Source organism: Lepidochelys kempii, chromosome 2 (genome assembly GCF_965140265.1).
Source record: "Lepidochelys kempii isolate rLepKem1 chromosome 2, rLepKem1.hap2, whole genome shotgun sequence".
In the NCBI taxonomy this organism is placed as follows: Eukaryota; Metazoa; Chordata; order Testudines; family Cheloniidae; genus Lepidochelys; species Lepidochelys kempii.
This window is the reverse complement of record NC_133257.1, coordinates 130,670,832-130,686,890: the sequence shown is the minus strand read 5'-3', so window position 1 is coordinate 130,686,890 and position 16,059 is coordinate 130,670,832. Positions and strand designations below refer to the sequence as shown.

The 16,059-nt window shown below is 39.5% G+C and overlaps 1 protein-coding gene across 1 annotated transcript in view; it reads right to left on the bottom strand.

Annotated features, from left to right (window-relative positions):
• The window catches only part of CDH12 (cadherin 12), a 206,578-nt gene that overhangs the window by 149,826 nt on the left and 40,693 nt on the right, over positions 1-16,059 (bottom strand). Inside the window, exon 2 of the mRNA XM_073329466.1 lies at positions 657-951. Coding sequence (XP_073185567.1) covers positions 657-951 — 295 coding nt within the window. The remainder of the gene's footprint in view (positions 1-656; positions 952-16,059) is intronic.

The following is a 16,059-nucleotide window of genomic DNA, read 5'->3' as shown; positions in this document are numbered from 1 at the left end:
CCCAGGTTGTGTGGATAGCTGATCTTGATGTGAGCACAGTTTGTAACCATTTAAGAGCCAGATTGTGGCTGTTCTAATGGATGCACAAAGTAGTGGGGACCAGGCACCAAGAGTCTTTTCCCCATTGTACCAATGCCCAGGCACCTTTCATAATCACCTGAGTGCAAAAATTGTGTGAATCTAGCACCACCGCGTAGAGCAGATAGGCTAGTGCCATGGTTCTGTGCTAAGCCTCTGCCCTGGACAGCTGAGCTGGTGCAAGGAGAGAGCACACCACAATGTGCAAACATCCTTCCTGTTTGCATTCCTCCCAAAGCCCATGGACCCATTTTGTTTGAGTTATCCTGGCTCCTACTGCTGTACAGCCCTAAACATACTTACCCCAAATCCTTCCCAGTGCAGGCTATAACTTAAATCCCTTGGTAGCCATTTATACATTAACAGTGGGGAAGAGAAGAGACTTGAATGTAAGAAGATAATGCTAAAATAAAATTGAAATATGTATATCCCTAAGAACAAACCCAGCAATTTTCGGTGTTCTAACCAGGAATTTTAGGAGCTAAATTTCCCCTGCAGCTTCCTCTGTAGGAAATTAACATTGAAAACCAGTAAGTAGGATCTAGTTAGTTATCAAGGGGTATATATTCCTTACTCACCCACTGGAGACATTTCCGGGACACTGGCAACATACGGCCCATCTAGGAACTTTGGCTCATTATCATTAATGTCCTGCACTTTGATGATGAACTCTGATTCAGGCTCCAGTGGTTTCCTGGTGTCTATGTCCACAGCCTGAGCACGGAGTGTGTAGAAAGGCTTTTCTTCTCGATCAAGGCTCCTTATGGCATGTATGTCCCCTGTGGTCTCGTCAATGGTAAATACCGTGCCAGCTCCATCTCCTGAGAGGGTGTATTTAACAGTGCCCGCTCCCTTGTCCAAGTCAGAATGAAGCTTAACAGAAAAAAGAAGGGGAGGGGAATGGAGAGAAAAATATTAATGGGTCATTCTGTGCTGGAAGACAGCTAGATTATTTTGTGCCCTCTTAATGTCTTCAAGGTATAAGAGGAAATGGCTGGCAATATACCAAAGATAATTTTTATCAGTTACTAATATCTAGGAAGGAAGCATTTCAAAATCCTAACTAATTAGAGCCATGCAAATTCCTTGCCATAAAAGCTCCAATGCACCAGGTTTTGAATTTGACAACAAATTTAAACCTAAGCCCAAGTTCATCAGAAGGTTGCTACCACTTTAAGCAAACCTGAGCCAAGTTTAGAGCAAACGTGAGCTGATTTGTGATTTTGTGTCAAACACATAACATTAATTTGGCTTTTACACACATGCAGATGGTTTGACTGAGTTTTGCTTTTAGATGATAGGTTTGTTTTAAACTCCAAATTTGGTTTAAAAGGCATAATGAATTCAATTTTGAATTTGGTATTATAACTTGGTTCTAAGGAAGCCAGGAAGCTGAAATTAGAACTCATTCAAGGTCAGATTCTGCCTTCATTTACACCCATGCCACCCCATTGATTTCAATGTTCAAATATTAATCATTTAGTACACTCCCTATTGTGAACTACAGTAGTTTCATTATACCCTGTGACACAGCAACCCCGTGGCAAAGGGCCCCCTGCTCTTTGCAAACATCTCTCACCTCAGACCTGACAATCTCACTACACCAAACACCTATCTTACAGGATATTTACCCATAAAGTATCTACGGAAAGCTTGTAACTTGTCCAGATTCAGAATCATTGCAAGATGTATGTCTGGGTAATATTTTTAGGAATAAAATAAAATATGCTTTGTGGACTTGGAGTAAAAATTAGTCAGTAGTGGATAACTAGCCTCGGTGATAGCCCTTTTGGGCAGGGAGAAGTTGTCCCCCTGCCCTATTTAGCTAGTGACGCAACGCAAAGCTCAATTGTTTAGCCTTGTGTGATACTAGGATTTTGCCTCTGGCGGTTTCCCAGTAAATGGCAAACAATCAAAACAACTTGCAGATAAAAAGAACTTTAGAACAAGAGAGAGATTCACCCTGTCTGTGACTGTAAACAAAAGACTCTTTTCAGTATAACACAGGGAGGGAGAAGCACTATGGATCCATTTGCTGGAATGGGGAAGCCCCTTGTGGAGCATTGGGCGGGAAGAGAATCATGAATATTTGTATTCTTGTTCCCGTGAAACCAGCCAACTCTGCAATAGACTGAACTTTGAGGGGAAACCTACTTTATTAGATAGGAAAGGTAACTATTGATACATGTAGATCCAGTTTGCTTTATTTTATTTTGCTTTGTATTGTAACCATTTATTTCCATCATTTTCTCTCATTTCTAGTTAAATCTGTACACTTTCTTTAAAAAAAACCAAAAAAAAAAACCAACACCTACTTTTGTTTTATTGTAAGTGCTCAAATGTGCTGGTGATTTACAGAAGCGATGGTTTAAGGAGAAACTAGTAAACTCACCTCAATGAGCAGCGGTTGTTATGTTGGCGGAAGAAGCTCTCCTGCCGACACAGCTCTGTGCATACTGTGCATACATTATGCCGACGAAACTTATGTTGCTCTGGGGGGGTGGGGGTGAGGGATGCGGGTTTCACACCCCTGAACAACATAAGTTTTGCCAGGATAAGTGGTGGTAGTGCAGACCTTATCTAAGTGATTTTCCCCACAGAGCCCTGGTCTACAATACAAAATTAATTCGGTATAACTATGTCTCTCAGATGTGAATAATCCACACCCTGGCAACACAGTTATATTTTCCTAACCACTGGTGTGGACAGCGCTATGTTGGTGGGAGAGCTTCTCCCACTGACATAACTACCATCTCTCGTGGAGGAGGAGTTAGTAAGCTGTGACGAAGTGGGACTGTTCTTAATGTTTCCTCTGAATATTGTAGGGGTGCCTCAATTTCCCTTATGCCTTTCTTAAGTCTCTAGGTGGTGGGATAAGGGGGTGTAATTGTTGCAGAAAAAAGGGCCAGTGTACCTTTTATAAATAGCCAACACTCTGTCTCCTGGCAACTGATGGCCTGGGCCCTTCCCCCCTGCAAGGTGATAGCTAAAGGGTTGGAGAACAAAGGAATCAGGTGACCTCCTGTCCCGGGAAAGGGACAAAGCCCAGAGGAGGAGGGGCTGGAGGGTGAGTTGCGTTTGGACTGGCTGGGGACGTGGAGTGAAGTGCAGACATGGTTGTCTGGCTCACTGCCCCGCAAAATGGACCTGGCTGAGGGGTCCTGTTCTCTGTACCTAAAAACTCTGTTTTAGACCGTGTTCTTGTCATCGAATAAACCTCTGTTTTACTGGCTGGCTAAGAGTCACATCTGACTGCGAAGTTGGGGTGCAGGGCCCTCTGGCTTCCCCAGGACCCCGCCTGGGGGGACTTGCTGTGGGAAGTGCACGGAGGGGCAGAGGATGCTGAATGCTCTGAGGTCAGACCCAGGAAGGTGGAAGCGGTGTGAGCTTTTTGCTCTGAAGACAGTCTGCTCACAGAGAGCAGACTTCACCAGAGTCCTGCCTGGCTTCGTAGGGAGCAGTTCCAGAGCATTGCCTGGGGACTCCGTGACATAAGCCTACAGAAGAACTCTCTCCTATCGACTTAGAGCATCTTCACTACAAGTGCTACAGCAGTGCAGCTGCATCAGTGCAGTCATGCCACTGTAAATCTGTAGTATAGAGCTGCCCTCAGAGGGAAAATTGGGGAAAACTCAGTAGTTTCTGCCTCACATTTCCACACATCTGCTAGCCCATTGGAATGGTAATTGTTTGTTCTTAATGGGAGAAAAACCCAAACTGCAAGATTTCTGGGTCAAGGACCATCTTTTTTGGTATTTGTTTGAATTGTGCCAAATAGAATGGGGCTTTAATTCCTGTTTGTGGGGACAGGAACTACCACAATAGTAACAATAAATAATATCATCAGGTTTCTTTTCTACATGCTGACATCGGATTCACACTCATATGTAAGATGAAGCTAGAAAACTTTAACAGATGCCCAAAGTTATGTCACAGTAGTATGAACTCCCAGGTTTGCCATAGACTTAAACAAGGGGGGACATTTTAGATGCTCCTAGTCCCATCTAATAAGGGGTAAGCAGATCTGCTGTAATGGACATAGCCTGGAAAAGAGCTTTCAAGATGCCTCAGAGTGCATTTCCTTAAACGGTGCACTCAGGAGATTATGGCTATCGGCTTTATTTATATTATGCATTGTAGAAGGCAAAACACAATAGAGAAAACATGGAAAGTGAAAGTAAATTATACCAAAAATGCATTACTGAGAACTAGCTAAATGGTTTCAGTAATGGAGCAAGAAGCTGAGTTACAAAGGAAGCGGTAAAGACATTTATTAACATTTATAGCCCATTCTTCTCTTGAAATTGAATCTAGGTCCTTGTGACTCAGGAGGAGGTCATGGTTTGTGGGATAGAAAGAGCACTCACACACAGTTTTCCCTTCCTAAGCTTTTTTAGCCCATCCCTGCTCTTCTCTGAGGTAATGGGTACCTGACCCTGCATCTAGCTACCCTATAGGTGGGGTTTAAATTACCTCACCACTTTAGCATGGTGTTCCTCCCATTGTGTGCTAGGTATAGACATGTTATTAAAGCTAATGTTAAAAAAACATTATGTAATACACAGGTTGAGAAAAGTGTCTGTACATCTGGGTATAGTGCTTAGATTATCCATAAATACAGAGTTTGTTTGTAAAAGTCATATGCTAGAGTACATAATCAGCAATAACCCAAATTTAGGTGAATACATTTAACAATACAGTTTAGGTATTAGTTTCAAAGGCCACACCAACCATAATTTCTCTTCCACTTCCTCTGGCTTTAGATCAGGGATGGCTGACTGTAATTCCTATTTGCCAGTTGGAGAATCCATGACAGGCTAATAATGGATCAGACATCACAGTACATGGTAGCTATGAGTCTCCATTCTACCAGAGAGGAATGAAAAATTGCTGAGCAGAAATCTGGCCATGGGAGAAAAATATAAAGTATGGCGGCCAGGGGTGTGTGTGTGGGGGGGGAATAAAGGTTTCTGAGAGAATGGTCGAGTGAAAAGAAGCTTATATTGGAAGAGAAGCACAGCCGCAAATTAATGTGGTTCGTTCACATGCAATAGGCCTTGCAAGCATTATACTTGGCAGCATTACAAGTTCAGTTGTCAAAAATATGTTCACTGCGTTCCATACTAGCAATGGGCTAGATCACCAGTCGGTGTAGCTCCATCAATTTCAATAGAGTGATGCTGTTTTACACTAGCTGAGGATCAGGCCAATTACATTTATTTCATCAAGCTGTTTTATAATTTGATTTTGCTGATGAAATCCAACATTGGGCAACGGGCAGACCTAGCACTTACTTTCAGTCTATTTTGAGCTATGCAAATTATGGGGTGATTTGTAGATACACAGCATCTCCCTAAATATGATAAACAATCACTAATCTCAACTGAACCAAATTCTCCAGCAGTAAAAGAGAAAGCACATTAAGGAGCAGCATCACCTAGCCTTAATACCACTATCTGAGTTCCAAATTCACTTAGATTTCAAATAACAAGCTATTTAAAAAAACAAAAACACAGTTGTGTAGGTGATGGAGCTATAGATCTGCAGCATCCAGACAGCTGTTTGCTATTGGTGGTGGTGTTATTGTTGATGCTCCCCAAGTCAGCTCAGATGGTGCGTGAAAATCAGATGCCGAGAGAGAGAGAAAACTAGGATCTGCAGGGTTTGCACAAGAGTACAGGCTGATCTTGACTGTCATTGCTTTAAACTTTACAGAAAGCAATTTAGTCTACAGAATAAGTGCTTGCTATTCTGTATCTGATTTATATGTTTCAAAGTGTACTGCACTGAAAAGATATTTATCCTTGTCTTGTCAGAGTTGAAAAGTGCACATAAAATTTGAGAGCGTGCTTTTTCTATCACTGTGTGCAACAGTAATTTTGTTTCATTCCATTTTTTTCTTGTGGCTTTTACTTATTTTCTATCTCCTGCTTTTCTGCTCTTTGAGCAAAGCTAAAGGGAAGGAGAATAGACCCCTCCCCCCAAATCTTAACTCAAAGCATCAGCTTTGTTTAAATATTAGAGTGACCTGAATTTACTATACAGTGACTATACATCCATGCCAATTTCCTTTGCTATCATGTTTTCTTTGTAATTTTTAAGTATTAAAAAAGCCATGAAGCTTTGAACACATGAAGGATTCATACCCAGCATTATTCATTCAAATTAGCTCTCTTGCTCTGTGTATCCCAGTAACATAGAGATAAATTTTAATGTCACATTGTTGTTTAGGCAAATCTTTCCCATATGTAAAATTAAAGATTTCTTACAACAAACACTGTTAGTGCAGAAAATCATGAATATTGCTCTGTATGACAGCAAATAAAGACAATGGTTAATAAAAGGAACTCTAGAATCTATCACTTATCATAACACACACATCATACCATAATCTACTGATATATGCAACAAAAGGACATGTACCACTGGTGAACTGGCTGTTAAAAATATCAGCTGTATACAGTTGCTATCATGGAGACACTTGTTAAGTGCCTTTGCTAAATGTACTTAGAAATAAATGGATTATCCTTTGTCAATTTATTATTTTATAATAAACCCCATTAAACAGAGTGAATATCTTCCATAGAGGATTTGCCAAACCAGATCAGGATTTTCTTCAACCACTCTAGCATCCCACCTTAGGCTGCTATCTTGTAGCTAATACTTTGCTTCAGAGGAAGTGAAAATCACCACATTACACAGTCACCTATGTAATGCATATGTACATTGAGTTTATCTGGGAGAATTTATTTTTCTGAGCCTCACAGGCAATTAGCTCATGACCTTAAAAATGAGAGAAGATTACTACTATCTTAGCAGTAAATGTAATGGCTGGTCATACAACTGCTCACTCCCTTTGAAAACAGAGTCATGGCATTTGACTTCATGACTGCTAGAACAGTGAATCCACAGTCATATGCACCATACAGTCATCCGATGAAATTAATTGCGGCAGGAGATCAAGTTCTTCTACAATATCTCCTAGCTTCAGTAGAACATTGTCAAGGCTTGACTGGTGAAAAACGTCTCTGGCTGCTGCCTCTGTTAATGAATTTGTGCTATCCTTCTAAAGAAGGAATCTCCAATCTAGAAGGGTCAGGATTTTGTCTTTGGTATTCCATATCCTTTAACCCCATGTGAATACATATCCTTGGTTATACCTCATGTGATTGCTACCAAACAAGCAACATGAATACCTGGAAGCAAGCTCAGTCCCAAACAACCTAATGAAGGAGCAATCCCTTCTTTTGCAAAATGCAAGCGGTTTAACTTTTAGAAATACCTTTTATGCCCTTACTGGAAAACAGTTACATGTTTCCTCCATACACAGTGATTTTTGGCAAGACTGAACTTTAAAAGAGCAAGAACACTCATAACATCTGAGAAAAAGTAGATGTGCTGGAGTATTATGTTCTGGAATAGGAACTTAAGAACAAACAGTTGGCATCTTATGGATCTCTCAGGAGTATCATGGACTATTAGGTCCCAGTAAAGCACATGCTGAAGTCTCACTGACTTCAGTAAAACAAGTACATGCTTATGTGTTTTACTGAGCAAGGACGGACTTCAGCTTTCTTAAAGTGTTAGTACTTTGCTGAATGAGAACCTTATTGCTTCAGAAACTTAACAAATGTGTCACAGCCTTACAAAGTCCATACCTGTTCATAGACAACTTAATAATTCAGCATGTTAATTATTCCTGCACACTTTATGGGACATATTACACTGGAAAGCACATAAAACTTCAGCAAGTGTGTCAGCCCTACATACTTCATAAGGTGCACAGGAGTTGTGGCAGAATTGCCAAATAGTCTTCAGGCAGTAATATGGATGTTTGTTCCTCGGAGATGTAGTCTTGCTCCATTCATGACATCTGAATAGTTTATTTTAATCCTCTCAGAAAGTCAACACAACTTCAAATCTGCATGGATCAGTACACATTTCTTGAGGTAGGCAAAAGGCCAAATGCACTTCATAAAAAGCAAAGGAACTGTGATACAGATGCTGAATAATTAAGTTGTCCATAGACTCCTACACATTTTGTAAGGTGTGCAAGGCCTGTGATGCTCTTGCCAAGATTATATGTAGTTTACAAAATGCTCAGGAGCTGCAATATGGATGCTGAATAATTAAGTTCCTCATGGATTTGTGTGCCTACTGAATTCAGTAACAGTTCTGAAAAGGAAAGGAAAAGAAAAGAAAAGAAAGCTCTAAATGCAGAAAAAAAAAACACCTAAATCAGTCTCCAAACTAATAGATGCAGTTTTTGTTATAGTCTGATATGCAAGGTTATATTAGCCAATTTCATAAGGTTATCTAAGGGTACAGAGAAAAATTCCTATAGCCAAATAACTCTTTTTGATGCTATATTACAGTGCAGGTTTGGGATGCAAAATAGTATGTTAGGTGTATCCTCTTCATTGTTAACCTGTACACGTGAGTGCAGACCTCCTCTTTATATAGCCCATGCCTAAATCTTCTCAGTCTTTGCCCCTTGTTGCTAGGGGTTTTTTTTGTTTTTTTTTTTATTACACAATCCCTTCTGCTGGATCCTCCTTTCCCCACTCTCTTTTATATATCATATGTGAGATAGATAGATAGATAGATAGATATCATATGTGATATAGATATAGATATAGATATAGATATAGATATAGATATAGATATATCACACACACACACACAGAGGTATTTTCCTCCTTGCTCTATATCTCCATTGTCCCACTTCTTTAATAAGCTGTGGAACCATGCCAGTCCAAGTAACCAAAGCAACATAACTGAAGCTTAGTGACGAAAATAAGGAATGGTGGCTTGAGTAGAAGCATGAAATAGTTAGCTGTGTAAGTCAAGGAATGGGGAAATTAATGGTTGTGTAATGACGAGTAAAATGATGAAGTAGATGGCTATGTGAGCGACGGCCATTGCAGAAATTGGAAATATATTATATATTTATATATTTTAATATATATCTATAATATATATATAATTAAATCATAGCAATTATAAATTATATTAATTAATATAATATATATTAATTTATATATTATATATAAGTATATATAATTTAAGTATACCAATTTATCCCCGATTTTTCCATTAAGGACTGCAGTTGCCTTTTAATAACAGTATTGATTACAAAAAAAAGACATTAGGAAGAGACAGCACTATACCTGATCTGACCTGGCCCTGATACTGCACAGGTATCAGCTACCATGGACCTTTATGGGCCCATGAACCCACTGTGGAGTCTCATTGATTTCAGCGTTAGAGCCTATGTTTTCCATAATCACAAGTATGTTACATTCTGTTGCATTATTGAGCATGCAGCAATAATGCATGTCATAGCACATTCTAAAAATACATATTTTACTTGTTCTACATAAAACAAGATTGGATGTTTTTCTAAAAGCTCTGCTCTAGCAATTCTTTTGGGGAAGTTCTATGGCCTGTCTTATGCAGGAGGTCAGACTAGATGATCACAGTGGTCTCTTCTGGCTTTAGAATCTATGAAAATATAATTACCCACAAACATGAAAAATGTACCTCTAAATGAAAAAATGCAGCACTAGTGAAATATATAAAGAGTAAAAAACAAACAAACAAGATAAGAAACCATACCAAACTCTAGCCAACTCTACTCTGGTTTTGTAACTAGATTTCCTCATTTATTTCAAATTGGAACACACACACACACATTTATACACACACAGAGAGACAATGATCTGGCCTTAGTTCTTACTAATACTATTTTAATAAAGTATGTAATTACTTCTGGTAGTAAATTATTTTTACTGTACTCAAGTAATACAGCCGTGACACATTCATTTATTGCTTGATTTATCTGAATCCATACCAACATTCATCTCTAGTTGAAAAAATAAGATTTGTTAGGGGTACTTTCATCTCAGCTCAAATCCAGTAGATGTGAGTAGTGATGGAGAGATTTGACCATGAGATGGAGTAGTTGGTAATTACCATGAAAATGAGTGTGGTAGTCTTACCAACCAAAGTGTTCAAAAATCATGTGATAGACTTACAATTCATATGGCTTCAAAAAGAATAAGCTTTGGATTATTTTTATTTCTAATAAGCTTTGAATTCTTTTTGTCATCTTGGTTTTCAGCCTTTTGAGTTCATGTTCCCAAGATTTCCTCTGCAGTCGTAAAGGCTAGAATTTTTATATAGTTTATAATTAAAGCCAGAAGTCCCATAACTTAATCTCATGACTCCAGGAGCTGAGCCTTTAAGAAAAAAATTACCAAAGATGTCAAGAATTTGCAATACTGCCTCAGTCTATTTCTGGTTAGTCAGGTAGCAAGCTGTGCTTACTGATCCTAAGATTTGTGTACTTTTGTCATTCCCATCTCCCTTGCTGTCACCCTGACTCCCTTTGTTTTTCTCATCCACCTCTTATGTCTTGTCTTTCAGAATGTAAGTGTTTAGGAACAGGGATTAATTTTCTATGTGTTTGTAGAGCACTTACCCCAATGGGGTCCTGACATGGTTGAGGCCTCTAGGCACTACGACAATATAAATATTTAACAACAACAACAACGACACATTTCAATGGAAAATTCCAATATGGTTTGCTAGTCACTAAAATAAGCACCAGTTCAGGAAATACCTCTGTTCAGGACAGCACTTGGCCACATGCTTATTTTTCAGTACATGCTAAAAGGTAAGAATGTAATTAAGTATTGTGCTGCATATGGATGGACTTACACATGTTTCAATGCTTTCCTGAATCAGGGCCACAATGACTGCACTATAATATGTGTAATGCAGTATTCTTTGTAAGATGCAGCTGCAAGTGGAAGACTATCGCACGTGTTTAGCAACATCTTCCCATCAGCACAAACCTAATTTATTTGAAAATCTTTACAGTCGGACAAGATAACTTTATAAATAGATTTGTTGCCTACAAGATAAGGTACCTTTACGAGCTCTGAAGTTTTACTTGCTAAATTTAACTATCTTGAGATAAAAGAGGAGGCAGCACCATGTGGGCTTTGAGTGCAGGACAAAGGCCTGATTCTGATCGCAACAATGCAATTCCACTGACTTCACTGAATCAATGCACATTTCTGTACAGTGGTGTACAGCAAGATCAGAGTCAAGCCTCATGCTTCAGTTTCCAATAATTCTCTTTTAAACTTGGGGTTGGTTTTAAATGAAACACGTGAAACAATCTTAAAACCTATTTTTGTTTTGTTTTAAATTTTTCCCACCAGGTCAGGTGCAGTCTGACCTAGGCTGTTTGCTTCTGATGCTGTACAAATAACCAATCATCAACTCAAGCTTTCAGTGCTGGCTTACAACCAGCTTGAAAAGGGTCTGATACCACTGAAGTCAGTGGGAAATGGCAGGTGCTTATCTCTTCTTGAGATTAGGTTTGGGGGGGAGGGGAGGAACCTTCAAAAGGCCATTGTGCATTCATTACAACCACTAACAGCAAAGAGATACTTGCACTCCCCACGCCTCCTCCTCCACCACCCGTTTAAGTATACGCTCTGTTAACTAGTTCACTTTTGATGATCTCAGCAGAACATCCAGCATTTGTGCTCATCTTGCAATGATCTCCCTGACTTCTCCAAGTGGGGATGTAATGGCAATAATTTACACAGGGGCTCCTAATTTCATTGCATTAATGAGTTTCATAATTATTTATTTAAAAAAAAACCTCTTTTTTTCCCATTAATATGAAATAGCCACCAAAATTAGCAGTCAGCCACACAAAAGTACTACAGAAAACAGGGATCTAATAAAGAATTAAGTACAGCATGCTGTGGAGCACATGGGGCCTTGTCCAAAATTCTCACTACCATGGGCCTGCAATTTATGATACACTGCCTTGTGGCTGAAAAGTCAGGACCAAATCCTCACCTTATATAAATCAGTACCTTCAATGACATCAGACTATTTGATTTACACCTATGGAAGATCAGGCCTCATTCAGCTCTGTCATAGTATTTAGCCAGATTTCAAGTGGGTAGGGAAGAACTCAATTCTGATGGTTAAAGCTGAGAAATAGAGGAATGGCTACGATACTCAAAAGGGGCTGGGGGTGGGGGTGAGGGAAGTCACAGCTGTGACCAGAAAATATCACCCTGCAAAGAATTTTTATTTCTTATTTGAAAAAAGTGCATGTACTAAATCAGAATTTAAAACTGAATTCCATGTTTATGTTGTTTGTTATGGCCTGGGTCTACAGAAAACCTGTTGACCTTGCCATAATTAAAATGGCAAGTGTAGAGCTGCAGTACAATTATTTATTTAGTAATAATGCGCTTAGTTCTTTCCTTATTGTAACAGAATTCACTGTATGAATATCAGAACTAGGTCAGACTGCACCTGGCCTGGTGGGAAAAATTAAAACAAAACAAAAATAGGTTTTAAGATTGTTTCATGTGTTTTATTTAAAACCAACCCCAAGTTTAAAGTGAATTATTGGAAACTGAAGCACGGCTTGAATCCACACAGGAAGTCTGTGGCAGAGTAGGGAATTGAACCTGGGTCTTCCTCTGCACTTTTTTGTGTCCCAAATACTAGCAATATATATAATTTTACAGCATGCCTCCTGCTGTAACACATACATAAATTATGAAGACATTAAATTATTATGTATGTAAATATAAGGCCCGAGTGAATATAATAGAAATATATAGGAGCTACTTCCAAAGCTCTTATATGAAACATGTTAAATCTATAATGAAAACTTAAAATACACATGTTTAGAAGACAGATTTCAATTGATTGATATTTATGATGATTTTCTTTGTGAAAAGAGTTTGCAGTTGCTCATGAAGATAGGAACAAGGAGGAATACAGTAGTGTAAGTTGCTACTGAAAGTAAATTGCTGGCCAAGTTAGGTTTCTTCACTGTAAAATGATGTCTTTTTGATCATGTACTGAAATTACAAAATCCGATTTCTTTCAAAGTTGTGTGAAGGAGACCCATTTTCTGCAGAATGATATTGTATGGATGCCTTAAGCTATAAGATATAAAATCATGTCAGCGTATGTTCTTTTCCTCATTCCTAATCTATTAACTATGTAGGTTTTACAAAGAAAATATCATTAACAACAATGGGCAGGTACATAGATTTCAAATTATGTGTAATTATAGATTGTGTGAGATTTTGCACATCATCTCATAATGGGTCATGATCAGAAACAATTATTTCCATTAGATTTAACTGCTTAGGCCACCTATAAAAGTTGCCCAATCCTGTATCCTTTCCTTTCTCACATGAATTGTACTGTTGACTTCAGTGGGAATACTTCTGTTAAAGCTGCAGGATTAGGCCACTAAAATATGCTGCTAATATTATTTTGGAATAACATCATGTGTCCAGTGTATGAAGTATTGACAAATAATAAATTCAGCTGATAAAGTAATATTCATGAGACCTCCACTCTGATCTAGAATTTTTTTACATCTATTAACATAAATAAAAAAATATGAAATGTTAATGATCACATGTAAACCAATGAAGAACTGGGATTATTACAACCAAAGGGTGAAAATTCCTTAATGGACCAAATTCTGAGTTCTAAGGGAGAAAGTATAGTCCAGAGGTTAGGGAACTAGCCTAGAGGAAGACCCAGGTTCAATTCCCTACTCTGCCACAGACGTCCTTTGTGGACTCGAGTCAGCAGACCCATGCTAGGGAACCCTGAGCTTGAGCATCTACATTGTATTTGAACCCTATGTCACGACTTTTCAACCCTGCACTCAAACCTAGGGCTCTGGTGTATATATTGCAGTGTGCAGACCTGAGTCAAACTAACCATACCGCAGAGTTCCTAGTTCCCGCCCCTCTTCCCCCCCCGCCACAAATGTGGCTGCTCTAGCCCTAGGAGTGTGGTGCACTGTGGGAAAACTTTACTGCCCACCCTGCATGTTACCAGGAAACAGCTCACTTGGCAAAAGGCTTGATTGGTTCACTCTCCATTGCAAACCCAGGAGGCTCTCTGATGGTGTGCTTACAGATCGGTGATCAGAAGAGAATGGGTTAACACTCACCTGCTCTACTGCCATTTGCCAGGGGGGAGGGGGGCTTTCATTTTCAATAGAGTGTCTCAGATTGTTGGGATAGAGAGGACTAAGGAAGTTGTACTATGGAATTATGGAACGCTTCCAGATAATTCCCAGACACAAGTCAAGTGGGGCTTCATCTATGATGCAAAGCAATAGAGCTTGGACCCTCCAGCCCTGCAGGGTCCTGAGGCCCTGGATCAGAGCATCAGGTTAGCACAATTGCAGTGTAGATGAGTCTGGGCTCAAGCACAGGCTTACATTGAAGTGTAGGAATACTCTTAACCTCTTTGTGCCTCAGTTTCCCATCTGTAAAAAGGGCAGAGGGAATAGTACTTCCTTACCATGGTTGTGGTGAGGATAAATACATTAAAGACTGAAGGCTTTGAGATCTACTGATGAAACAGCACTATATAAGAGCTAGGTAGTATTACACAGATCTAGATTTAAGCAGGAGAGGTAAATAAATGACCTTGAAATTCAAGGCTTGCATCCTTGTAGCTATGTAGGTGCCTGAAGAGAAATGATGTTATGACTCTCCAGAAGTACCCAGATTTGTGAGGCACCTCAGCCCTACCTCCCCTTACTGCGAAGCAGTCTTGTTTGCTTCTGCTGTAGCTCAGCTCCCTGAAACCAACAGCCTCTGGCCACACAAACACTGTCTTCCAGGCCTCTGCAGACCTCATTCTCTATGTTCAGCTTAGTAATAGGCACACAAGCCCCCCGAGTCGCCAAAGCATTCCCTCAGTAGGATTCAGCCCTGTCATTGGACACTCATAGAAATTACCAGGTAAGCGGTCACTGATGAAAGAGTGTATACACAGTTTGACTAGTACAATTTAGGACAGATCATTTTTATAACAAGACAGCACTGGAATGTACTTATAGTGGAAATGAACATAAGTTTATTAACAATGGATAAGATTGAAGAGCTAGTAAGCAAGAACAAGAGCAACAGGTTACATATAAAGAAAACTTGTAACATGCAATCCTAGGTCTACACTTAGCAATAGTTACCTTTCCCATGTAATACAGTATATTTTCTCTCAAGGATTCAGCCTTTGACAGAGCTGCTGGTTTTCAGTCACAACCAGGATCCAAGTTTTCATGAATACCCCAGACACTTCAAGGGCTTTCCTCTGTGAATGGATGACAAAATGTTTGTGTGTGTGTCTCCTTATATTTTCCAATAATCATTGTTTTTTCCTCCTAAAACAGGTTGACCCCCATGGTTTTCTTCCTGGGTGTTGGCTCCAAGGTGTCCTCCCATACTCCTGTTTGTTTCACAACCTCCCTCCCCACACACACAATCAACCTATTTGTCCTGTTTAATTTCACATGTAATTGGAGAATCCACTGTGTTGGCTTTGTAATGCTTAATTTACAGCAGAGATAGGGATAGGTGAATAGACATGCTTTGTCAGGCAGAAAACCTGTTGCCAGCTTTGCCTTGTTATAGACTTTAAAGCATAGTTTCAGTGTGTATGCACAACTCCTTATACAGTATTTTACAATGATATTAACCAGTGTGTCATTGGCTTTTGTTTGATACCTTACCACACGCTTTTTGGATAAATAATATGAAAGCAGCATGTTGGGTGCAATGAGTTTGTCAGGCCTGAGAGGAGTTGCTGTTACAGAACAGTAGACCCTGTGCCAGTTGGCACTGAGGGAGTCTTAGGGTTCCAAATGTCATACTGTTGTGTGTGCACTGCACCTTTAAATGTACAAAAGTCTCCCTACCTCAGGTAGGGAGCCATTTAAGGCAACTACATTTTGTGTTTCAGTTCAGATTAAGGAATACGACAAAGAGATTTATAGAGAAAAAATATAATACTCGAGAGAGAGAGAAAGAACAAAGCGATCTGCTCTGTGCCATTCTGCATCTGAAGAGAAAACAAAATGACAGCTGCCTCACAGCTACCACTCTGGATGACAGGGAG